This window comes from Artibeus jamaicensis, unplaced genomic scaffold (genome assembly GCF_021234435.1).
Source record: "Artibeus jamaicensis isolate MK-2021 breed Jamaican fruit bat unplaced genomic scaffold, CSHL_Jam_final contig_484, whole genome shotgun sequence".
Classification (NCBI taxonomy): Eukaryota; Metazoa; Chordata; class Mammalia; order Chiroptera; family Phyllostomidae; genus Artibeus; species Artibeus jamaicensis.
Window position 1 is genome coordinate 4,972,458 of NW_026521859.1, and position 27,403 is coordinate 4,999,860.

A 27,403-nucleotide genomic window follows, 5' to 3' on the forward strand; every position below is an offset into this window, starting at 1 on the left:
ACTGTTCATGAGATAGTGGGAAGCGAAGCAGTGAGAACAGGAGGATAGCAGCGCGCCTCTTAACTTTGGTGCTCAAACCTGATTCTTGTGGATCTGGCCCATTGCATGCAAAGCTCTAACCGTGTGGTCGTTTTAAAAACAGTTTGAATGGAACAGCTGCTATTTACATTTACACTGACAGTCAGAGCCTTCCTTCCTTAGTTCTGTTTACTGCTTTCTCCTGCATGCGATGTAACATTGTTACTGGATGTATAGCAATGCTGCATCGAAAGAAGTGGCAAGTGAAGACACTCTGAGATGTAGTTAAAATGTGTACAACATGCCACAAAAGCTTTATCTGTGAGGACCCAAGAATGAATGAAGAAACAGACCCATGTGTTAGAATATACATGGTACTCAGTAACTATGACAAATCTACAGTTAAGTCCTGTACAGGAGTTATCTTAGAGTCAACAGGTTTAAAAACTTGAAATGTCAGGATCAGAAAAGCATCTGAACACATTGGAAGGTGATTGGACTGATTTGTGGAAATAGAGATTTGGGAGTGACTCTGTCTCTACGGTGGGTGGACCTGCCACGTGAACAAGGAGCAGGTGCAGTCACCTGTGGTGAAAAGTGTGGTCCATGAAGGGCCCCAAGCATTTTCCCTCCTATTCCCGTACCGCAAGTACAGCTGGGTGCTCCTCCCACCCCGTATTTCTGTGTGAGACTAGGTGGGATGCCCTGATTCTTCTCTGTTTTCTGTTTCAGAACAGATTTAAGCGATTCCTTTATTTCAGTGCATTGTGCCACTTGACAAACCAGTCCCCCAGCCCCTCTTTTTTTTACACAACTGAACATACTAACTCTGGCAAGTACACCATTGTGTTTCATGTCATTTCAAGAATGTATTAGAAGTGGGATACGCAGACGTTTGTGGGCTAGTGATACTGCTTGGACGGGAGTGTTCTGAGTGCAAGGCTTTAGGCTCTGTGCCAAGTGAGTTACCCTCCTACATCTAAAAAAGTGGAAACCACTAAGGGCTATTTAATTTTTCAATAGTAACAGCAGCACTTGATGATCAATATGTATTAATTTGCTCAAAAAGCCAGCACAAGTGAAATTATAGAATATGGGAGAAGATAAAAAGACAATTTGCTCCCCAGTTTCAGAGCATTCATATTTCTCACTCAAAACAATTTAGGGCCCTGGCTGAGTTGCTCAGTTGGTTGGAGTGCTGTCCTATACACCAAGAGGTTTTGAGTTTGATCCCAGTCAGGGCCCTTTGGGAGGCAACCAGTAGATATTTCTCTCTCTGTCTCACTTTCTCTCTCTCTCCCCCTCCATCCTTCCCTCCCTCTGTCTCTAAAATCAATAAGTATATCCTCAGATGAAGATTTTAAAAAAGCAATTTAGATTTAACTTAGTATTGCTCTACCCAATATTATTATTTTTATTTTTTAAAAAGATTTTATTCATTTATCTTTAGAGGGGAAGGGAAGGAGAGAGGGAGAGAAATATCAATGTATGGTTGCCTCTTGTGTGTCCCCTCTGGGAACTGGCCTGCAACCCAGGCATGTGCCCTGACTGGGAATCGAACCTCGATTGTCTGGTTCGCAGGCCTGTGCTCAATCCACTGAGCTACACCAGCCAGGGCTTTGCTCTACCCAATATTATTAAATAAAAGCATTCATGTGTTAAATTCTAGTCACATATCTATGATTTCAGCCTTAATTACATGTACAGTGCAAGAGCACATTTAAGTCTATCTTTGGGATTATTCCAAAAAGTACCTATTAGAAAGCAAATTTAGAATATTTTCAAACCTAGATATTACATTAAATGGATTATCTTATTATATGCAGCTACAATAATTCCTAGAGCTGCAGGACAAAGATAATATATCTGTTACAGGTTTCCCAAATTATTCTCAAGGAAATGTATTCTACAACACTATATATAATACAGTCTGTGATATAGAAAGGTGCCTTATTTTGTGGTAGTTTCCCGTACTTAATGGCGATTTTGTTTAAATGCCAACACTGGTTATTCAAAGTGATAGTTTTGCTTCCCATTCTATACTCTGCACTTAGCACAGCACCTAATTCATAATAGGTACTCAGTAAACATTTGTTAAATAAAAAACTTTCAATAACGGTCTTGTGAGACACACTCCCCAAAGCACACAGTGAAAATCTGGAGCAAAAGAGAGTTGTTATAAAGGTCAAAATATATAGCAGACCCAGAGAAATAGAGTATATTGTTCTATCAGTGGAGCCACTTAACACACAATAGTTGAAGGCAGTGTTTCTCAACCTTTGCTACTTCCATACATAGGAGTTTATTTTTAAAAAAGTCTGGGTCCCCTCCCACATCAATTAATCTCTGGAGTCAGGGCATCTGCATTGTCTGAGGGCCCTGCAGTAATCACAAGCCAGTGTTAGAACCACTGCTCTCAGGTGGAGGGAACACATCATGCAGGTACTGACTACACACCTTCCCCAAACACAGTGATTCTGTGGCTTATGCAAAGGGATGGCAGTCACTATAGAGATAATATTAAACTCCAAAGGCTTCTATTTGAGCTCTTGCATGAGAAGTTTGGCCTTATGTGACTGATACAGTATAAACTCTGGAAACAAAACTGGAAATATGGTGGCAGAAGGGGAGACAGCTTTGTCGGGGAAACAAAGCCATTAGTCTATTGAAAAAGTATAATTCTATAGGGACTTTCCACGTAAGAGGAAGCTTGCTTTTCATACTAGTAGGGAAGAGCTGGAGTATTAATAAAGGGTTGAGATAACTGGGTAGACATTGGAAAAAATTAAATAAAATTGAATCTATAACATATATCCAACAACATAACAAAGTCCAAGTGAATCAAAGATTTAAACATAAAAATAGAACCTCAAAGTAATTAAAAGATAACATGGGATAAATCTGTTATAATCTTTGAATAAAAAAAGGTATTTTAAAGTATTACAATAAATAAATAAATACTAAAAGCCATGAAGTAAAATATATGAGAAATGTGATTATATTAACATCAAAAAGTTCTACGGGACATAGACCTGAACAAATAAGCAAACAAACAAAAAACTCTGAACAGAAAAAAGGCAAACCAAAGCCAGGGCCACAGAAATTTTGCAATTCATATCACAGACATACAGCCAACTCTTTCGATATATAATGAGGACTTATAAATCAATAAGAAAATATACAAAATTACCCCATAACGACAAAGTAAATGAACATACAGAAAAGCTCATAAAATTTTCCTAAGAATTAATCCAACCTCCTTCACAATGCAGGTAGCCTTTTTTCCCCCAATCAAATTAACAAAGATCAAAATGTTGATAGTTCCCCATCTGCACAGGGAAGTACTATCATATGGGTGCGTTTTACCCCCCACTGCTGATGGGATTATAAATTTATAACCACTATGGAGAACAATCTTCCCATAATCTTCTGAAATTACAAATGTAAATATCGTTGCACCCTGCAACATAGCTCCAAGAATTTACTGAATAAATGTGATTGAATAATCTGTAGAATTATTTATGTTTAAGTGTGAAGTTACTAATTGTACAGCACTATTTTTAACAGCTGAAGATTGAAAACACCTATATGATATCCAGCAGGGGACTGGTTAAATAAATTATAATTCACTCAAACAATGGAATTCCATGAGTATTTTAAAGAATGGACACTTTGTAATCACTGAAAAAAAACCCCTAATATAAGTGAAAAAACTCAACACACAGAAAGCATATAGAGTAATAAACCCATGCATATACACTATATCTTTGGAAGAAAATGGAGAAACCAATGACATTATTTTTTCTTCCAGGAGAGGCACTGAATGATTGAGGAACAAAGAGAAAAGGAGGTATTTCCCTTCATGTTCTTTTGTAACATTTACTTCTTTTTTTACCATTTGTATAAATTATCTATTTAAAATTATATGAATTCAAAATCAAAATTACACTCTGACCCCATTCTAAGGTTTAATTCTAAACTCAAACATATGTTGTAAATTAAAACATGAGAAATTCCAAAACATCCGTGGCCATTCAGTAGGAGTTAGATATCAATAATAATAATTACAGTCTACAATTTTATTAGAATACCTATGAATTTTGATAAATGTAAATATTGGAAAGAAGCAGAACTGAGTGTTTGAAAAGCATATTAGTTGAGGCATAAAGTTTGAAAGATAACAATAGAAAAAGGAAAATGAAATCACAGGTAAAATAATGTAGAGACATTCCTCGTACTATTACAATTTACCACAGGGTGTAATGAGCAGAGCAGAGCAAGTAAGGACAGAACTGAACCAAGTGGGCCTGAACACATTTGTCTTTTTGCCACAGTCACCATGAATAGAAGCAGGAACTTAAGGATACTCCAAGCATTAAGACAAAGAATCATAACATGTAGTATCCTATTTCCTCTGCTTCAAACTTTCCCCCTAAAAATGAAGGGAATCACAGATGCAGGTAATGTTAGAAAGTAAAATCTGTGTTTTACTGATTCCAATTATTGAAAAATTTCAATAATACTAGGTTTGAAATATTAAATAAAATATCTAATTGTTATCTAATTACCAATTATCAAAGCAGAGTCTCTCAGATAAAAACTATTCCATGACTTAGAATAAGATATTTACAGATGGGACAATACCTATTGGTCTGAAAAAAAAAGCCATTTTCTGAGACTTTCATATGAATGACCAAGACAGGCTGGATTAGCATTTACTTTATGGAGCCCAATTCCACTGGCAACTCAGTGCTGGAGCATTTGTGTGCAGAAGGGAACACCAGGGTCCCCTTTTTATTGGGCTGTTCCAGGTGATTGACTAAATAAGCACCAGAATTATTATGACAAAGAGCCAACTTGTTACCCTTTTATGTACATTTTTAAAAGAAAGCTGAAAACATTAATTCTAAGGGAAGGATACTGTAGGAATGTGATGTCTGGAATGGCCAGTGGAAGAGTTATTTTGGGATGACAGTCCTTTCAGACCCATAATTGTCATGAGTCACTGAAAGTTAGCCTTAGCTCCTTAGTCCACAAACTCCCACTGTGGTAACCATGGAAAAGCAATGAGACTATACCAGCTTTCTCCTCAATGCCATGAGAAAAGCAACTAATGCTGAGCATGCCCTGTGCATGTTTTACCATAAACACTTGGCAAAAGGATGTTGGTATTTGAATTCTACAAACCTCATGCGGCAAACAATACATCTCCCTAAAGTAAAAAACCATGGGTTAATCACATATCAAGCAGGCCTAATATACCTCCACATGCTCTTACCTCTCCTATAGGAAAGAATTCATTGCCAAGTTCTTTTCCCTTGTTTCCTGTAAATACAATTACATAGGCTCCATATTAAAGAAAAAGGGAAAGTAGCACTAAGTGATAGCATTCCTTTCTTCTACCTTTGTTTGGTTTGGTAGTCTGGAAAGAAAAGGGATTGCTGGGTAATCTTGTAACTGACTGCCTGAATAACTAAATGGACATCCTATCAAAAGTACAAGAGACACTATTGCTCATTATTCTAAAGAAGTAGGATGAACCAAGATGAAATGTCATCCTAACACTGGGTGGTTAAGTAGTGGCAAAGAGTTCACTGGGATTTTAAATAAAAACGTGTACTAGAGGATGTAAGTAAGCTCAAGAAACTCGCCCAGGATTCCTAGTTAGCAGGAAGAGCCAATCCACAGTGAAAAATGGGGTCACAAATTTCTTTCTAACCCACGGTTATACCTTTTTAAAATGCAGAGCAGTTCAGCTGTGCAACTTTGGCACAAGCCATGCCAAAAATGCAAATTGGAGTAGAATGTACATGGTGATGCTGCCAACCAGATCTGGGTTCTTATCCTTGATGCTCCCATTTTTTTTTAAATCCTCACCTAAGAACATGTTTATAGATTTTAGAGAGAGAGGAAAGGAGTGAAAAAGAGAAAAAATTGAGAAAAAGAGAAATTTTGATTGAGGAGGAAAAATATTACCCAATACCCCTTTAATTCAAAGTCTTATATTCACACCAACTGATAGACATGGTGAAGCTTTAATTTACCACCCAAAACTGTACAAGCAAAACAAACCTGAAATAACTGAATCAGACCCATGTTAGCACAGAAAGAATCAGGGTAACGAAAGTGCTGAAGAGAAACACTGACTGTTTCAATACCCCAACAGGTTGATAAATGAGAGTTGGGTCATCATTCTTCTGTTTACATCTGGCACCCCCTACAGGACTCTGAGGACTCTGAGACTAATGCAGCACCTGGCATCTTGTCACCACTAACCTGCCTAAACTGTGGGAATATAAATAAATAGAAGAGTCCTAAACAGCGAAGCTGCTCTTCTCTTCATCTGGGGTTACAATGAAGCTTATTTTGATTTAGGTGGAATGTCCCTGTTCTTCATATATTAAGTTTTCCTCATGTTCTAAGAAAACTTGTAGTTTTTTTAAACTGTGGATCATGATCCATGATTCAAAAAAGAGTCTCAAAATAAACTTACTGGGTATACAATCAGCATTTAAAAAGAATGCAAAAATATAGAATAGAATAAAGTATCAGAAAGCATAGCAAAATCATGAAACAAAATGTGTGTGTGTGCATGTGTGCAAGACAGCATGTGTTTGAGGATCGTAATATAATATGTGGGTAGCTGAGGGATGGAAAAGATCTCTTTTCCCCTAAATTTCTTTTTCTCAGTTCTAGAAATTCAACCCTAAAAGATATATTTCTCTATGTCATGAGTATTTTGGGGATGTCAAAAGCATCTGATTATATTAAATTGTATTTGGAAAGAATGAAATCTTGAGTTCCATCAGCAAAGGCTCCTGTGACTCCTCTGTAAACAGAGGCCAAATGCACAGAACACCAGTGAGGCACCTTGTGACGGGGAGGCAGCTGGGAGAGTAGATGGCAAGGGCACGAGATCATTCTAGAATTTCACATATTTAACCTGCATCCTCCCTGTTAGCATCGATCGCTGGCTCCCACACAGGATACTCCAGTGCTTTTGGCTACTATAGCAATCAATAAGAAGAATTGTGAATATATCCTTTTATGATTTTCCAGTTTGTACTGGCCAATACATTTACAGACATGATGGAGAAAAATCTTAAGGCCTTTACTTTTCACATTGGTTGCAAATTTCCTAAGAATTCTTGGTCAATCCATCCTATGAAGTAGAAAGGTCTCAAAAACCACTTAGATTAATGACCCTTAAACCTCATTATATATAAGAATCACTGGGGGTGTCTTAAATGCCTGGGCCATACCACCAGAGAATGGTTTCAGTTAGTTAAGAGATGGGACCCAGACATTCTAAATAAACCTCTCAATTGATTCTACTGTGGGCTTAAGTGTAAGAACCAACCAAGTTCCACCAACCATATGACTCTTAAATAACACTGAGGTTTCTTGTTATATCCTGAACAAGTGTTTTGTTCTATTGTTAAATAGCTATAATTTTAATCATGTTTCACTTAAATTGAGCAGAAATCTATCTCCTTTTAGAATTGATTATTAGTCATTTTTTTCTACTTTGCCCTCCCCCACCCCCAGCCTCTCCCCACCCACTGTGGATGGGTAACTGGTCCACTCCCTCTGCTATACGGCAGCTCTCAGTGTCAGCACACACAGCAACCACAGCGCAGCCGCAGAAGATGGTAATAGTAATACTTATTACATGTTTGTGGCTAATAAAATTAACACTGTGGTTGTTATCATTACAAGTAGGGAACAAAGCAAGGATGACTGTTAATAGCAAAATCACCAAAGCATCTTTCCAAGACAAGTGTGGAGAGTACACTACTTCACAAAGTTGTACAGTAAGTCCTATATATTGATAATCAGGAAAAATGAGACGAGACGTTTGTCTATGTGTTTCACTTACTTTTCACCTCCTATCGTGCCTTATAGACAAGTGAGTAACCAGTGCAAGAGGAGTGTCACAGGTGCGTTTAAGTGAGTCTCGGCGGAAAGCTGCTTTGTTCATATTTAAAACAATAGTATTCTGAGTTATGGAAGAATTTGCCTTTGACATTCCAAAGCTCCCTCACAAACTTAAAAATGAATCTTCAATAATACTTATTCTTAAAAGAAGATTGAGCAAGAACATGTAAAGTTTAGTCCTCACAGAAGAAACAAAGGGGAAAAGGTAAATGGAAAAAAAATTTTCTGGAAATAGATTCCCACCACCACCCCTACCCCTCCTCCCCTCCTCCTCTCCCCCCCGCCCCCCCCAGTTAACGTGAGCCTTTCTGTGACTCAGGTTGTCCACCCAAAAAGCCATGGGACTTCACAGCACTTTAGAGGTCTACTCAGTTAAAACAATGAGTTTTCAGGCCCTGTATCATGTGTAGACTACTGTGAACTCTTTATAAAGGGTTATTACAGTATCTATCCTGTAGATCATGTTGTACTGAATTATAGCAAGTTAAGTCAAATTCATCTGAACTCTGAAATAAACAACAATAAAAATGATAATGGTACAGCTGATTTTTGTTGCTGATATTTAGCATATACTTGTTAAAGTACCTAAAGTTCTGTTGTTGTGTTCTTCCCTATTATTGCCAAGATTGGTAAATTAAATAATATGAATTATCTGAGCTTTATGTAATATTAAGTATAATTAATAATTCTTAAGGTTAATTGGAAATTTCAACTGTAAATATCAACTATCTTGCTTAATAGTATTGACCAGTGATTTTCAATTGGTGTGCAACGAGAATTTTTTAGACAATTTTAAAACATGTAATACCTGACGATTTACCAGTGTCTATTTATTCACCGGCTATTGACCATTTTCCCCTTAAATTGTCAAATAAGAAAATGATGACAGCCAATACAACAATAGCCATCTGGTGGGAATGAAGAAAAATTATACATATTTTTGTCAGATCAGATATATATATTTGATATGCCACAGAATTTTTTAGAGATTTTATTTACTTATTTTTAGAGAGAGGGGAAGGGAAGGACAGAGGGAGAGAAACACTGATGTGAGAGAGAACATCGATTAGTTAGTTAGTTGCCTCTCACACATGCCCTGACCGGGGACAGAACCTGCAACCCAGGCATATGCCCTGACCAGGAATGGAACAAGTGACCCTTTGCTTTTTGGGACAATCAACTGAGATACACCTGTCAGGGCTATGCTGCAGAATTTTAGTAATTCGTTTATGCGTGCCATGAGATGAAAAAAAGTTGACTATTGCTAGTATAAACACAAATTAAACAGCATATTCTACAAATCCTGAGTTTCAAAGAATTGCTACCCCTCCACGGTGACTTTGCAGAGCTGAAAAGACATACCTTCAACTAAGGAAGTGAGGAGGGTAACATTGGCTGCTTTCCGTCTTCCTGCTGGCAAGTTTAGGCCAAGTCGGTCCAGCTTCTCTCTCAGGCAGCGGCCCCCATTCTTGGACTTTGCTCTGTCCCAAAACAGATAAAAACCAGGTTTTGATGGTTGACACTCTGAGGTAAAAGGTGAGAAGTCTTGACCACTTGGGGAATTCAACGTCTGACAAAAGATGTAAGGGCTGAGGGCTGGGGACGCTGGTATCAGCACAGCTGGGAGACCCACAGAGCCAGAAACGAACTTCATCTTACCTCCTCAAAATGCCTCCCAAGAGTGAAGCATTGAGGCATTCGGGTGGTGAGAGGCGCCTCTTCACCTCAGCAATGGTCACTTTGTATTTGGAAGTAGAACTGAGGAGGGACAAACGGCCCGGAACAGAGCAAAACAAGTCTGTGGGGTTGACCACACAGGTACCACCTTTGGAGGAAAAAGTACATTACATATTTAATCACAGTAAGAGAAGAGAACTGCATGAAAGACAGTGAATATCAAGGCACTCCTGAGGATTGGGAGGTGCGTGGCGCAACTCTCCTTATACCTACATCAACTGAATCGTCTCAAAAACCACTCTGAAGAGGCCATTTCAAATAACACTCAACATTTTGTCCTTCGCATATCATACAGGAAATGTTTATGATAGATTTTTTTAATTGTTTGGTGAAATTAGCAACTCGTGGACTGTTGGCTAACCCATCAGTGTTAATTTTGGTATCATCCACACCCAAAAAACATTTTGATTAATTAAAAGCCCCAAACTCCCCCCAGTTAACCAAAGCAAAGAGTGGGTATTATTTTTCCATGGCTGTGTGTATACCTGTGTGTGCACACATGCACACACACATGGATTTTTTTTATCCACGATTTAATAAATAAATAAATAAATAAATAAATAAATAAATAAATAAATAATTTTAAAGCTCTTCCAAAATGTTTGAGGGCCACTGCCACCTTTCCTGTGTACTTCTACCAACTACAGGCCTCAGAGTTCCTCAGTCACCAGGCACCGGTGATAATCATTTGCCCACTGCCAGAAACTTCCAACCCATGCGGGTAGATGATAGGTCAAATCCCTCTGCCATATGTCAGCCCCCTGATCAGCAGACAGAGTCAAACACAACATGTGACTGAGAATATAATAACAGTGACCTATTAAATGTTAGTGGCCAATTACTACAATTAGGGAACAAAGCAAAGATAATTGATAACAGCAAAATCACCAAAGCAGTTTTCCTCCTGGAGCAGAAATGTCTGTCTCCAAGGCCCGGAACGTGCTCTGAGCTTTGCTGCCCTCCAGGAAGGACAGAGTAGATTCCCTAACCTTAGGCGGCTGAAGCGGACTTGAGGACCCAAGATGGGCGTACCCTGCTGCTCAGTCCTCCTTTACTGCAAAATCCATGAGCCCACGTCCACGTTGCTAACATAGTGGCTGTGTGGCCCTGGGATCCAAGGCTGCTCTCAGCACCCCCCCCACCCCCCATCCCAAGCCACTGAGAAGTCTGAGGGAAGACCTTCTGAGATTCAATGGCAAGGTCAAATTCAAAGTTTGCTTTTCTGAGCATACATTTGTCTTCTTCAGTTTTGGGCCATCTTAAGACCCAGCTCCAGGAAAAGGCAAAGTTCTATGAGGAAGAAGAAAAGAAAAAGTAGGTGGAAGAGGAAAAATGGTCAAGGGAGTGTTGTCCAAAATCTTTTTACTTAAAGGGCAATTCTCAGCTGGAATCTCCTAGGAGCTTGTTAGAAATGCAGAATTTCAGGTCCAACCCCAGACATCCTGAGTCAGAATCCTCATGTTAAAGCCCCTCCGGTGGTTCATGTGTGCATTAAAGTTTGAGAAGCACTGGTTTAGGACTCACTGACATCACACATAACTCCTGCCCTCCTTTGCTAAGCAACTCAGATGAAATGTTATGTTGGTAGTATCTATGGTATTCAGATTCTGGGCACAGAGGCTAAAGAACTGGGGAGGATATTATAAAAAGGCAAAGGGGTCCTGGACCTGGGTGGACCCCAGGCTGACCCTGATCTACTCTTAAAGTGTTTCCATCCATCCCTCTACTTTCTGGAATTCCTTCTGGCTGGTTGTCAGTCATCCGAATTGCCTCTGAAGGGGCCGGGACCAACGTCTTTCCCCTTAAGCAGCCTGAGGCTTGTAATCACTTTGCATGTCCCTCAAAGACAGAACAGAAGATATAGAGAACATCAGAGGAGCTAGCCCACTCCAGGCTAGAAAGTGGGTTCTGTACACTTGGCTAAATTGCCAATGCTAGTGCCTGGAAACCTGGCCTCCGTTAAAATCGGAGAGGCCATAATCTCAATTGTGAAACTGAAATCCTTTTTTGGGTGTTAAACTTGTGGCAAACACCATGGGAAACCATACAAATGCCTTCCTCAGGAGACAAAAATACACATGTGCCTGTCTATCCCCACCTGGCATTCTCAGAGATGATTTTAAAACAAATAATAATACAATATGTCTGCCTTATGTACGAGGGATATGTTCTAAGACCCTTAGTGAAAGCCTGAAACCTTATACACCAAACCTTATATATACTATGCTTTTTCCTATATATGCACACACTTACTACTTCTCCTCGGCATATCTGAATCTCCTGCATCACTATTCTTGGGCTTTGGGGCTGTTAGTAAGTAAAATGAGCGTTACTTGAATATAAGCGCTGTAATGCAGTAACAGTTGATCTGACAACCCAGATGACTACTAAGTGACTCATGGGCAAATAGCCTACAGAGCCTGGGTACACTGGACAATGGGGTGATTCACTTCCAGGGCAGGACTGAGTGGGATAGCACAAGATTTCATCACACTGCTCAGAATGCCATGTAATTTAAAATTTATGAACTGTTTGTTTCTGGAATTTCGCATTTAATATTTTTAGACTGCAGTAGACCTTGGGTAACTGAAAGGAAAATCTTGAATAAGGGGGGGAGTACAATAATAATAATAGTTTTCCAAGATTCCTGTGCTCAAAAACATGATTATACTTTTGTTTATACATGTTTATACATTTTGTACCTAGAGCATTTGAAAAATAAACTCACAACCTCTCAAAAGTTGAGACGAACATGAAAATAAGCCAGATATCAGTGAATCTGGGTTTTAGTGTCATATTGTGAGAATCGTGAACCTGAAAACTTTGGAATTTAGGTCACTGTGAGGTCATCTAAAGCAAAAGTATTGAGACAAAGAAATAATAATGTCTATAATCAAACTTAACATAGCCCTCTAACTGACATTGGGCCTCCACCCATGCTCAATATGAATCATAAGCAAATGTATATTCTTACATAAAGCCTCTTCTCTTGTACACTGGCCAGTGCACAACTGAGGGCACAAGGAATCTCACCCAGTGGGTTTCAAGTTTACTCTGAGTGAGATAGGGCTTGTGCACATGTTTTCCTGATTGCTAAGGGCAAGGACACAATTATAGACCTCTACTATCTTTACCAATCTACAGTGGGTTAAAAACTTAATTGAGAAAGATGCAGAATATTACAATTTTTGTAAAAAGAGTGAAATCAAGCTTTCCCCAGTTAGAGGAAGCACCCTCTGGCAAAGGGAAACCCCATGTGGTAAAAACCAGCTGCTCCCAGGGAAGTCACTGGTGTCCTACCCAACTAAGTGCTAACTCTCTGGGCCCCAAGTCTTTCTCTCCTGCATCTGGGGATTGGGCTTCTGGCTTATGCTCCAACGCATTTATTAGGTAAGTTACACAGGCTGCATGTTAAGAGTATGCTTTACGCACACACAAATTGCCTGGAGGATTTATTTTGTATTCATATTAGCCATCAACTCTAGAGTCTTTCATTTTTTATGTCACAGCATCTTTAAAGGGAATTTCTGTTGCTTTGATACTTGGCATTGCTGCAGCCTTGGGGAAGTCTCTTGTCCTGGCTAAAGATTTGGCAACTTGTAAAGTTTACAGCAGCATGAGGAACCTGATTTTTTCTTCCCAGTGTTTTTTTTTCTTTGTTCTTTTTAGGAAAGAATTAAAAAGTAAAAGGTCAACATAAGGAGAGTTTTGCATCTAGAAAGAAGGTTCTAGGGAGGTGGGAATTCTTTAAGGAGATCCAGAATACTAAAGGCAATGATGACATTTCAAAGAAGGAAAGTCATGAAAGTCAACCATGCTGAGCCATTTACAGTGTTAATTGCCAGTGTTACTAGGAGAAATTCCTCATGGTGTCTGTGCTGTATGTCAGCTCTTACTGACATTAGCAACGCTCATTCTAAGTCCATCACTCCAGTTAGGGGTGTCTCTGGTGCCACAGTCTGGTCCTCACACAGAACTTCTCTGGAGTACATCCCTTTTACATTTATAGTGCACAGAAGCAATACTTCCACAAAGGTCATTATTTTTAAAATTGAAACCTGGAGATAGAGCTTTCTATTTCCAGTGATCCTGCAAACTTAGATGGGTAGCTATAGTAACAGCATAAGAAATCAGGGACTATCTACTCAAGGTCACTTGTCTAGGACATGACAATCATAAAAGGGAATAACTTCGCCATTGCTATGGGAAAAAGTCAGCCAAGGATTTACTGTTTGACAAAACCATGCACAGAATATATAGATGCAGATCCTCCAGCTGCCAGAAGAAGCTGGGGTTTGGGGCTGCGCCCTTTTTGGCTTGGCTGGAAATTTCTGGCCCTTTGCCTAGAGGCTGAAAGTAATAGGCCGACCAACTAGCGATCCATTCGACTCTAGGCGAGTAACTCTGGAACTCAGTCTGCTCATCTGAAAAACGGGAATGCTCACAGCTGCTCTGTTTATTTTCCCAGCTAGTGAGGAGGTGTAACGGGAAATGGATGCATGTGTGCCCAGCACCCAGGGGAAAAGCCACCCGACCCCACAATTGTGTCAATCCGTCACTGTGTGCGAGCCTTGGGGAAAGACGATTTCCCCACCCACCTTTTGCGCTGCTACCTGATAGAGAGTGAAGCGCTGAGGCCTGAACTCGTTTTTGTTGTTTTTTTGTTTTTACTCTTCCCATCCCAGGCAATCAGAGCAGAGGAAACAGCCACTGTAGATCTCCAAGGAACCCTGTCGCCCTCCAAGCCGCCTCCGAGCCACGCGCCCCCCGTGGGTGCTTCCCCAGTGGGAGAACAGAGAGGCCCGCGTGCTCTCCAGGTGCATCACTACTTCCTGGCGGGCTTCCGGGAGCCGGGCCGTGCGCGCAGCCTCTCCAAAGCCACAGCACCGCCCCGCACGCCGCTGCTTCAGTGTTGACATAATTAGACGAAATCTTGAGAGCAAAATAAATGTTCTGTTCGCCTTACAGCCAAACAGATGTTTACAATTCAAATGAAAGAAATACAAACGGCAGGGATTTTTTTTCCTCCCCTTCTTCATCTCCAGTGATCGCTCGTTTTTTTTCTGACACATTAAAAATGTGTAAGCGATTACAGGAGTTTCCTGTCCCAGTTTGTTCTACGGGTGCATTTCTTCGAGGGAAGCATTTAAACTGGGTGGGTAAGACCGTGCTCCGAGGCTTGCCCTCTAGCCTCTTGCCCTTCTAAATCCCAATTCCTCCATGTAATCCGCTGCCCCCACAGCAGCAGGTACTAAATGTAATCAAATAACAAAGGGATGCGGACTTCATTGTAATCAAATAGGCCTCAGATGCCATTTGAGCAGCGAATTGCTCTGTCGTGGGGAGGATATACCAGGTATAACTGGATAACCAACCAGGTCTGAGAGCGCTCCTCTCGGTGCAGATTCCACTCGGTTCAGGAAGAACAAAAGAAAATGATGCCTGCAAGCGAAGACCTACTGGTTTAATGCGGCAGTGGGTGTGTAATTGTGTGTGTGTGTGTGTGTGTGTGTGTGTAATTGTGTGTGTGTTTGGGGTGGAGGGAAGTTAGCCCCCATTTTTCAACGCAGAGAGTGCTTTTGGGTTTTGGTGATTTTCAAAGCAAAAAGGAAATTAGAGAGAAGGCAGTAGCTACGGACAAGCAGCCCTCCCATTCCCACAAAATATGTTTGCAATAAACCATACATCTCGATCTTCTGGTATATGAATTTTAGGCTTCATATGCAGGTGATTGAATTCTGAAACTTCAGCACCTGTTTTTACGGACTACCGAAGCAGGTGAGGCTCCAGGTATATCTCCGGCTTTATTTTCACATTGACTACGCCATAGACACTCGTTTTGGGTATTCAAGTAAAGAGAGATCCTAGGGGCTCTGACAAAAGAAGAGGCACGAATCTTCCCACCCTCCTCCAATCTTACTCCTTCCAGAAACTGCTGAAAAACCCAAAGGCTCTCACTAAATCTCTCCAAAGCTCAGGGGCCCGGAGAAACGCTAAGAAGCGGAGGAAAGCACATCCTCCTGCCCAGGCAGCCTGTGGGCAGCCGTGAAAGCTGCGGAAGGGAAAGCAGTCAGAGCCATCCACCGAGTTACTGGTAGCCCAGGCGATTGGTTCTACGCTCCGTTTCACCAGAGCATTTTTGAAAATTAAATCAGAGCAGAAAATGTTTGTACCATAGCGTAAATGCCTCCGCCTCGGCGTGCCAGTCACCTCTAAGCGATCTGACAAACTCCAGCTCTCTGAAAACGTGTAGAGTTCACATTGTATTAATTCCCCCAAAATGTTTTGATTCAAAGTAGTTTGTATTTTGTGTAGCCACGGGCAATCCAGAAAGCGCTCCAGCCTGCCCGTGGCCGGGTCCGCTCCCTCTCTGCGTGGCCCAGAGGCTATGGCGGTATTTAAGCTTCTGAAATTAGCCTGGGGCTGCAAGGCAGAGTGATCACAAAGCGAAACAAGGGAGCTTCCCCTCTTCACTTTTTTCATTTTCCCCTTTCTTCCTTTTTTTTTTTTTTTTTTTTGAGTTTGTCGTCCGGATTTCACACAAAAAGACCAGGGCCAAAATGTCACTTTCCGCCCAGATATGGAAAAGCTGGTTTTCTCATTTCACCTGCGTCCTGTTCTGAAGGCCACAGCTCCCTGCTCAATTGAACCCCTGCCCCTCCGATTTCAATCGGATCCAATAATGGGCCCGCTCATTATCAGCTTCATCATCATCATCGTCCTAGTCATCAACATTGTGCTCCTACTATTGTATTCTCAGAGTGAGAAATGAAAGGGGCCAGCTCCTGACAAAGGGGAGGATGTCATAAGGGAGTCTCAGAAGATTCCTGGGGATAAGAAGAGTGGGGTTTTCCTTTCTTTCTTTTTTTTTTTTTAGTGATTAAAAACACAGACGACTTCTGTAAATAGAAGCCTCATTTCTTCAAGAGATGCCTTTTGAAACCCAGTATCTGAATATTCAACGAAGGCAAAGCTCCACTCTGTACGTACAACATTAATATGATCTCTGCAGAATTTGCTACTCAGAAATATTAACATATCAAAGCCCACGCCGGAGGCGAGAGAAGCTATCGATACCCGAGCACAGGGTAAAGTAAAGATTATTGGTTCTGATGGTTGGAGTGGCGGAGCTGCAGGCGAAATCGCGCACACCATTAACCGAGAGTGAGTGCGCGGGGAGCTGCACCTCAGAGGCGGTGGCAAATATTTTATCTAGGTGGTAATTACCTCACTGCTGCCCCCACTCTCGCTCTTTCTTTGGCTCGTGGGCCTTCATTATAGGCAAAACAACGTTAACTGCCACTTACCAAAGAGAGTCAGGGAAGCGGTATTTTGATCTTTACGTTTAGAAGTGGCCAAATTTAAAAAAAATGGGAACTCCCTCAACACACACACACACACACACACACACACACACACACACACACACACACACCACCGCCACTGCAAACTAAGACAGTCTCTCCCTGGGGAACTTAGGTAGGGCATTTAGGAATCTATCTTTCTTCAGGGGCCTTTGGAAGTGAAATCTTTTTTTTTTTTTTTACTCCCACAATGAATTCCGGAAATCATTAGAAATGTAAGTTTATCCAAGACCTCAGCAGAAGGAAAATGGTGAAAAGTTGTGCTTTTCAAGAAGTTATGTTTCAAGGGGAGAGTTGCCTGTAAAGCATGGATTAGAAGAGAGACACTCCCACCTGAGCTGGCACACAACAGGGGGATGAGGCAGAGAGTGGGAGGTCAGGTCTTCGAGGTTTCTGCAGAACCAAGGGGACTAAAGCTATCAAGAGTAAGAACCCTATGCACTACTGGGACAATAGAGAGAAGAGGCTTCCTTTAGCTTTTCTTCAAAAACTGGGAGTCCCGAGATGAGGAGCTGGGCGACCTCCAGCAGGACACATACCACCTTCTAATGCAAGGCTTCCTCGATACCCTTGCTATCCACTTGTAAATTGTCGTGAACATTGATTGGCTCCCAGTAAACAGGTCAGCACACCCTGATCTCCAGGGCTATTACCAAGTTAACTGGCTTATCTTTAAGACTCACAGAAAAGGAATAAACTCAGCAGTGATAGTCTGAATTCCTTCACAGGGTGGGGTTTAGTCCAACAATACAGATAAAAACCCCAAGTTACTTTCCCCTTTCTCTTTAGAGACATGCTGGTCACAAGAGCAATATTTGATTTAAAACAACAGAATTTAATTTTATTTATTTATTATTTTATTTTGGTGAAGTGAGTCGGCACCGAATGCTACAGGAATAGTAAATCATCACCTAAGGAAGACCATTTCTGGTTCTGATAAGACTTCCTACTTGTAGTTAGCCAAGAGAGTTGGGATTTTTGGAGAATGGCCTAACGGGGGAGTTCCTTAGGATATCCTCGACAATTCAACCGATTACACAGCCACCTCCTATTCAGCTCCCACCTTTGACCTCTCATAATCCCCACCCTCTGTCAGCTATTGTACGATATGACGCAATTTCCAAGCAATAGAGAAGGTGATCAAGTGCGGGGCTGAACTCAAACACCGCAGTAGCGCCAGTGGGACTCTGGGAGGAGCCGGCTCCCGGCGCTAATTAGTGGCGCTGTCCTTCAGCACCACCGACACCTTCATGCATCCAGAGTGCTTGGCCTCACCTTCAGGGCGACAGCCCCAACTGACCTCCTGGGCCAGCACCTCTTATTTGGTCCCCTCTTTACTCTGTACTTTTAAACCCTCCCCTGCAACAGGGTGTATATTTTATTTCAATTTTCGCTAGTCTTGGGCCTATTTCATGTTGTGTCAATATGGCTGAGTATTGCCCTGGCTGACAAGCTTAATATTGCTCATTGAAAAAAAAAAAAAAAAAAAAGAAATCTTTGTGAAGCAACACTAGCAGTTTTCTTTAAGAAAATAGCTTTCAAATATCCATGGGGTAAAACAACAGAATTAAATATCTATTTTTTTTTCATTCAATGGAAGTTTCAAATATCCACTATGATAATAGTCATCTTTCAAAAGGAAACCACTCTTTGTTTTCTTTTTCCCTCAATTTAAATGGAGTTTCACAATGGACATAGGGTTGCAAAACCTGGAGTTTAAACATGAAAGAATCCAATGCTCTCCATCAATGCATTTCTTTCTTTGGAATCTTTACAACTCTTTGAAAGAGTTGGAGAGGGACTGAAGCACATTTATTTGGTGCCATCAGAAGACTCAGTCTTTAGTGGTTCAGTTACTAAAGACAACTGCAGCCCTGGAGCTGGAATTAGTCCTGGTGAATAGGCCACATCTTATTAATTCGTATGAAGTTGGGATAACAGCTGGTCCCCTTTGCCTTGTGTGCTCCTCGGGTTACTCAGCTTGCTAGGAAAATATGCTTCAGAGGCTCTGGGTACAGTTAAGTGGGAAGCAAGCAAAATCTGCACTGCCTTGAGGCCCTTGAAATGTCATAGTTCAAAACCTTTTGTCAAAATGGAACATCTGAGACAGAGCTCCCTTCAGGGTCTGAGCCAAAATCAACAGCTCCCTACTCTTGCCTCCCCGCACCCACCTTCCAATTCCATGGCTAACTCTGGATTCAGATGTTTTCTTCAACAGATGGGAACAAGAAAGCTTTATCCAATACAGTTAACACCACCTCCCCCTACCACCCTCCCTCAAAGAAATGTTCAGGACACTTAGAAAAATAAGGGGAGCTACAATGTTGGTGTTTCATTAGCCTTCCCTGCAGCCTCAGTGAATCTAGCCTTTCACAAAATCCTTCAAAGCCTTAAGCTAACACCATCACCTCAAATACCCAGGCTGTGGCTGGCACATTTAGGACTAAAAAAGACCAGAAATTCTGCTCCACAAGGAAAGGGGCTGTGAGAAAGATTTTCTTTTTGTCTTGAACCTTGATTCTGTCACTGTTCTCTGAGAAACTGCCAATCTCTTCTATCATAGGTCTTTTGGGTTCAAGCCCCGGTGAAGAAAAGGAGGCTTTTAAATGTGGGTGTGCTTGCAGGGGACAAGAGTAATTGACCAAGAGTGATTGTTTTCTTAATCATCAGGCAAGATGTCTGATGTTTAAAAGCACCACTTGATCTTCAAAACGAAGTAATAGATGAGAAAAGAATGTTTAGTTTTAACAGGTTGTTACTTACCTCTTCTTATCACTCCACCTTGGCCATTGAGAACAAGCCCACACTGGGCTTCCACAGAGCCCTTAATAAAAGAAAAATAAATAAAATCACTCAAATTGATACTAACAGCTATGCACACATGAGTTAAGTCTTTCAGTCTACCCCATCCCTGAACCTTATATCCACAAAGCCCCGTAGTAGACACTTGAAAGCAACCATTGAGCTTAAGCAAGTTTGGCATCATGCATTGTTTTAAGGAGGGAAATGGCCAGAACACCACAGTCTAAGACTTGTATAAATCTTAAAGTATGCATTTGACAACACCATAAAATATTACACTTCAAAGGCCTTAGTGCCTTTCATCTTGGCATAGGTGAATGAGAAACCCTTTGAGTTCCCATCAAGGCACCTAGCACATATACAGTTTCCACAGCAGTTTCTGCGTGAAACAAATGACACCAAAGATGTCAAGTTTGGCACTGCAGGTTTCTTGGGAGTTCAGAGGAGCCATTTCAAGTGGAAGATTCAAGTTATCTCATGCATGTCCTGCTTTACCCCAGTTTAAGGCGCATCCTGTTAATGCTACCCAAAATGGGTCCCACAGAGGTAACACCTTCAGGTTCACTCACTCTGGATCTTTAGGCTCCTAATGGATTGAGAGATCATTTGAACTGGGAAGAAGGTAAGGGTTTGCTGATTTTTGATTAAGAAAAATAAAATTTTCTCTCTCTGTGTCTTTTTTTTTCTGAGTCCAAATGTGTTAAAGGCTCATTTTCCTTTACAAACAAACGAGGTATTGGACATGAAAGAGGCCTTGAAGGGTGTTAACCTACCCAACAGCCCGTGAAGAGTTAAGTAAATGCGGAGAGAGTCGGTGCATAATAAAAACCCACTTTACAAAACAACCTTTACAGCCCTGGCTCCCTCTCGCTTGCCCATTTTCACCATATTGAGGCAGGACTGTAAGAGCCCCCTTTTCAACTGACTCACAAGCTCTTTCTTATTTTAACTGTTCTGCCTTAAAGTGATTATCAAATCAATATGAAAAAAAAAAACTTGGGGACTGAGCATAAATTAAAGCAGTGATGGGAAAAGGTGTGACAGTTTTCTTTGTTGGCCATAGCAAATCTTTTTAGGGGACTCAAAGATGGAACTGAAGCCACAAGACTGTTTGCATCTGTTAGGCAGACTTAGACTGCCCTCCAAACCATTGGACTTTCACTTAAAATTCTGTGCAGGGAAAAGTATATTTACATTTGTTGCATTTGAAATGAGGCATATGCTGATGAATGTTTTAAAAAGGAAGAAATAAAAGGAGAGAGAGACGGGTTTCTCCCACACATCCCCCTCCCGTTGCTCGTTTTAAAAGTACCTATGACTTTTCTCTCTTTCTTTTTTATTCTGCTGCCTAAGTCCAGGAGGGGTGAAGGAGAATAACTCTCCAGATTTACAACTTCCTTCATATATACACATATATAAAATGATAAATATATAGATCTGCCTATAGACATAGATACATTAATGGAGAGTATACAATATGCCTCGGTTTTTTCTAGTATCTTGGAGTGTTACTCTCAGCATGAATATTCCCTCAGTATGAGTAATAAATAGAAAAAAAAGATAGAAATATTAAAAAAACACATAGACTGGGAAAAAAGGCTTCAAATGATCTGAAATGGAGAAGGCAAAAGGCTGCAAAGCTCCCCGAAGGACTGAACCCTTTCCCGTCCATTCTCTGGCGCATCGTTTAGATATTTATTTTTGGAGAAAAAAACAAATCTTGGACTTTTCACTTAACAAACTTTCCCCCCTTGTAAGTAAAACATGTTGTTTGGTCGGATGACATTGCATAAATGACCAGTTGAATGGCACTAAGTCGAAAATTGGATAAACTACGGTGTTCTTTTGCATGGGATTCGCTCTTTGTCTGGTGCTTGCAAATGTTCTAATCCCCTCTTTTGAAAAATGCCCGGCTTTGTGCCTAGCACAGAAAAAAAATTTGTACAGATACAAAAAAATCAGCAGCAGACGCGGCTATTAAAAGGAGTAAATAGGTTTTAGTTGAGCTAAGCATTGAATAGCAGATTTTCCCCCCCTTGAGACATAAGGGGATCCTTGTGAAAAATGTAAAAATGCCCTGAGCATAGAAAATTATTTCGTGAATATAAATGTAGAAAGTCAAGGTTTATAGAGCCAAATCTTTTTTCTTGTGTGCCGCTCTTGCGGCAATGGCTCTTCGTCGTGACTGTAAGGGCTTTCACTTCAATTTTAAAATGGTCCCTCGCTTGGAGGTAAATGAGGGGAAAAGATTTTCTGTGCGCAACAAGGGATCTCTAGCGTCTCCAACTTGTGCTCTCCAAGTATCTCGCCTTTCCTTGTGGCGATTGCGGAGGTGGCCAGCTTTGTGCCAACTGAAAAACAGGGACTCACAGGTAGAACTAGTTGCATTTTCAGCCAAACGAAGTTGCAAATTCCTGTCTTTCTATTTGGGGCATTTGTGGGCTTATTTGTTTGAAATGAAGCTCTGACAATACGGTTACATAATTATAAATTCTATTGTTGCCAATAATACGCAAACATGCATTAAGAAAGTAGGAGAGAGATAGCAAACTGAGTGGTGACCTCCACAGTATCTGAATTCCTCCCTCCCTTTCTCTCTTTTTCCTTTTGGTTTTCTCTCTTTCTTTACTTCTTTCTCCCTATTTATTCCCCCCCCCCGTTTCTTTATTTCCTTCTTCTTAAGGAGTTACATCTTACACAAAAGTCAATAGGTTGAAGAAGAAAAAAAATAAAGTTTTAAATCAACTGGCTGGTGAGATTTGATACTCTCAGGCACAGAGAATTAGGCTCAACACTGGTGCGGTGCCTTGTGCGATCCTTTCACTGGGGTGCATTTTTTTTGAGGATTTCACGTGCGATTCTTTGCTCTCCACATCAACCTAGTACCCTTGGTGAAACTTATGCTAGAGCTCAGGGTCCCAACCATGTCCCCAAAACAAACCAGCCCTCCCAATTCCTAATAACCTCCCTACAGCTCAGTGTGGGACAAATGCCTGAGACACACGGCAGACCCGGCAAAGCGCCAGACTGAGGGTGCGATTGGTCATCAACTTGTCGGGTCTAACTCTGAGTCCAGTCGTCTCAGCCCCAACCTCCTGGATCTCCCCCACCCTACCGCCTCCTGGACGGAGACGTGGATTCACCAACGACTTCCTTGCAGACCCACCCAAAGCGGGAAACCGCCGCTAGCCGGACTTCGGAGCGTCCAGGTGAAACGCCTTGATCCAATGAGAGGGACCACCGAACGGCACACGCCTCCCCTAATTGTTTTGATAACTTCCCATAAGTGGGGTGTGTGTGTGTGTGTGTGTGTGTGTGTGTGTGTGTGTGAGAGAGAGAGAGAGAGAGAGAGAGAGAGAGGGACTTGGGGAGTCGGCTCACAGTCGGAGAACTCACGGGGCGGGAGGGGGAGGGCGCGGGGGGAGGGCCCAGACAAATGCACCGCATGCTTATTTACCTGCAAGTCGTCCGCTCCCGCGGCGGCCAGCCCCAGGCTGGGCCCTGGCAGGAGTCTTTGATCTGGGTGCATTCCATACTGAGAGCCATGACTCATGAGGGACAGGTCGTGGCGGCGGTAGGCATCGAGGCAGCCCAGCTCCCGCCTCTGCTCGTCCAGGCAGGACGACTTGAGCGCCCGCGCATTGTGCAGGTTAATAAAGTCGGTGGGCTCCCCGTGGTGGATCTGCTGGTAGTACTGCTGCGAGTGGTGGAGCGAGTTCAGAGAGTAGGCGTCAGGAGTGACGGCCGGGTGGCTGTGCTGAAACTCGTAATGGAAGGACTGGTGGTGGAGCGGGGTGTACTGGTGGTTAGTGGAGAAGTAGGGGGACGCGAACTCGGTGCCGGTGGTGGAGTAAGTTAAAGGAGAGGAGGAGGAATAGGCGACAGTGGAATTGGCTACGGACTCCAGACAGCCCAGCTGCATCAAACGGTAGCTGTTTGATCCGTCGTGACGTATCTGGAAGGAAGAGGGGGAAAAGGGAGAGCAGAAAAACTTGAGGTTTGTCATTGTGCAACCAAGACGCCGCTCTCCGGAGCCAGGGGCGTTCTCTGGCTCTCCGAGGAGAGCGAGCGCGCAGGGCTCGGGCCGAGCGGCAGCCGGGGCTCCGCGCCTTCGCCAGACCGCCTTTGCGAGCAGGCGGACTGGGGGTGGGTGGCCTCGTCCGCACAGTCGAGAGAGGAAAAAAAAATCTCCCACCCTATATAGGTGCGGGTGACACACACACTACACACACACACACACGCACACACGCGCACACACAGATCCTGCCCAACTTGCGCAGGGAGCTGGGCGTTGGGAGCCAGGTTTGCGACTGTCTCCGGGGCCGCGAGGAGCAGAAGGTGAGAGTCCACACGCGCAGAGCGCCTTCACCATCCCAGCCAGACACCAACCCAGATATTCGCTGCCGTCCAGGCCGAAAGGTTTTGCCAGAGCTGTTCAAAATCATTGTCCATATATTTTCAAAATCCAGTCTGTGCAAATCATTCAACTTGTTCATTTCCTTAACCATTTGGGGCAAGGAATCCGACCCCCCACTTTCTGCTTCACTTTCCTAGAATAAGTCCATTCCAAAAGGGGTGCGTGGTTCCCCACCCCCCTTGTCCACCTACCGCCCCTCCATCAATCTCTTTACTTTGCCTTTCTGAGTGTCTTTTTTTCTATCTCTATCTTTCTCCTCACCACCTCCTCCCTTTCTTTTTTCTTAGGATTATGTTTCCCCCCTCATTAAGGCAAATGTTTCTTAACGTGGCAGAGTTGCCCTTCCTGGCGACAGATGTCATAACGAACTTTTCCCCCTTTCCTTCCTTAACTTCTCCCGAAAGCCAGATTATAATTAAACGTAACGGTCCTATATAGATTAGAGACAGGGGAAGCTGCCACCGCCGCTGCTGCCACTGCCGCTGCCGCCACACACACACACACACACACACACACACATACACACGCGCGCGCGCTCAAAAAAAAAAAAAAAGTAATAATACCTCGGCATCGTGGACTAGTCCCGGAAAGGTAGTTGACATGTTGGGTTTCTCCGAAAGCTTACGATGCAGTTTCCCCCTCCAAAAAAAGAATCGGGAAAAAAAATCCAAACTTCTTGTATTTTCCAATTTTTTTTTAAGGAAAAAAATAGTCTATAGATAGAGATCTAAATTGCAATGGCTTTGCCCGGATCAGCCAGCTCCTTGCCTCTACCCACTTAAAAACCTGTAGGAACAAAATTTTCCCTCTGCACAAAAGCAGCTCCCTGGAACAGATTTTGTACTTGCTGAGTATTTCTTTGGCTGATGTCGTAGGTCCCTTGGTAATATAGAAGTTTTGAAAATTAAGCATCAGCACTGAGAACTGGGAGGACAATAGGCAGAAGAGATTTATCCCAGGAGACAAGGAATAAATATTGTATCTTCGCCTAATAAGGAACTGGAGGCTCTTTCAACATTTTTATCCATTTTTTCCAACCTTTATCATGCTTTTCTATACCGACTGAGGTGGGGACTCGTCTCTGCAGAGAGCATTTGCACACATTTTATTGCGAAGATAAAGATCTAGCCCCAATATGTGTATATTAGAAATAGAAATATATATATTAATTAAAGCTTACTTTTACATAAGTAAGTGTTCATTCCTATTGGTCCCAATCCCTGAATGCTGAAAGCTGCTTTTTGCAACAAGCACGCAAATCAATTTCATCCAGTTTGGGGTATCTGCCTTTACCCAACTGGAAACAATACTGCTTCTTCCATATTTACATCGAATTTGGGTTCTTTTCCCTCTTTTGGGAGGCAACACCCGGCGATGGCTTACACTTTCTGCAGCTTTTAAAATAAATAAGCATGATGGATAGTCCCAAGTTCCCATCATAAAGAAATGTTGTCACTGGCAATATATTTAAGAAAAAACACACAAGAGAATAAAGACGCATGACAAGATTCTACATTTAGGTAAAACGTTGTCTTTCAATCCCCAACTCAACCCACTTTCCCAGTCTTTTGTTTTTCCCTTCCCTTTTGGAAACCGTGCTGGATGGGGGTGGGGTGGGCCATTTAGCAGTGGCACCAGGTATTTGAACCCTCAAACAGCCCTTAAATGTTTGAAAGTTATATATTACAAAGAGAGGGCAGGAAAGGAGGGAGCGCACACCTTTCTCTAGTTCTGCTGTGGGTTTCGCAACTTTCAAGCAGTATTCCAGCTTTACTTCATTCAAAATTTGGCTTTCCCACACCAAGTGGTCTAGCACCTGCAGAGGGTATCAGTGGCTACATGCCGGCAATACTGAGGCTCCGAACGCTCCTCCTTCTATGCCTGCCAGCCTCACAAGGACCGTCTGGCCCTGTAGAGTCATCTCAAAGATAGAAGGGTAATTTAGTCTTAATTGCCATTTCATTTGGTTAGCTTTTAAGTGTTTAAGCTGAGAAGGTATCTTAATAATAAGCCGCAGGCAAACAGGCATGTGGCTTTTTCGGGGGGTTGGGGTTTGGGAGGGTTTATTAGGATCTGCTCATGCAGGCTAACTGGGGCTGTCACTCAGTACTCTTTGCTTTATATAAATGGACAAAGGCGCACGACAAGAATTGAAATGCACTGTCTGAAGTGGAGATCCGTGATGCTTCAGCCCTGCACAAGGGTCAGTAGCCAACCCTTGCTCCCTTTTCCAAGGTGTGCAAGCACCGCTGTCCCCCCCACGTCTTGAAATTCCTAATTTTGGTCTAAGGGAGTCCGAAGACGGAGAGCCCAATGAAAATGAAAAGAAAAAGTGCCCACTTTGATATTTAAGTAGGAGGGGTAAGATGAGTGCTGTTGGCACCAGGGACTGAATCCCAAAATGCTTGCAGCGAAGTCTTTTGTTTGCCAGGACTGGGTGAGGCCTCTATATTCTACCCACAGATGAAATAAATAATCCTCCGTGGGAGGTCCCATGACCTTACTCCAGGAGCCCCCACCCTTGCAAAGAAACAACCTCGCCCCCAGAATAATGTGTAAGACCCTCAGGTCATCTTGGGAATTGCCAGACTTGCTTTTTTTTTTTTTTTCCTGGATGATATTCCCAGTTAGTTCCAGTTAGTCCAACTCAAATAGAAAAGGATGGTTCCTTCTCAGACAAGCTGCAAACCCCTCCCCCAACTCCCCTACTGTCAGGTACATCTTCATTGAAGGCGAAGGGACCATCCTTCCTGGGCTTAGGTCCAGGAGGCAGACGAAAATCCTCTCCCCTGGGAACCGCCAGGAGACTCGGGAAGTCGTGGCCGCCTGCTCTGCCTGCCGTCCCAGCGCGTTTGCCCTCTGTGTCTGTCCCTGCCCAGGGGAAGATCCGCACACAGCCCAGAGCTTCTAATACTCTTGGTAATGAGCTCTGGCTGGAGCTGAGGACAGCCTGGGAATGACCTCTGGTTGTCTCATCTGCCTGAATACTTCAAGACAGCACCAGAGAACCATTCTACTCTCTAGCTCCCCCCACAGTTTTCTGAGTGACTTCTCCATTCTAAGATAAAAGGCATCCAGCTTCATTGACTGCTTCTTGAACCCCTGTGGAATTAGAGAAAATTAAATA

The 27,403-nt window shown here is 42.4% G+C and overlaps 1 protein-coding gene across 1 annotated transcript in view; it reads right to left on the reverse strand.

The window, feature by feature from the left end:
- TFAP2D (transcription factor AP-2 delta) overlaps positions 1 to 24,878 on the reverse strand; it is a 53,619-nt gene extending 28,741 nt beyond the window's left edge. Inside the window, exons 1-5 of the mRNA XM_037151242.2 lie at positions 24,840 to 24,878; positions 23,317 to 23,814; positions 19,821 to 19,881; positions 9,616 to 9,781; positions 9,319 to 9,437 (exon numbers count right to left, since the gene is read on the reverse strand). Coding sequence (XP_037007137.1) covers positions 9,319 to 9,437; positions 9,616 to 9,781; positions 19,821 to 19,881; positions 23,317 to 23,814; positions 24,840 to 24,878 — 883 coding nt within the window. The remainder of the gene's footprint in view (positions 1 to 9,318; positions 9,438 to 9,615; positions 9,782 to 19,820; positions 19,882 to 23,316; positions 23,815 to 24,839) is intronic.
- Between the last annotated feature and the right edge of the window lie 2,525 nt (positions 24,879 to 27,403).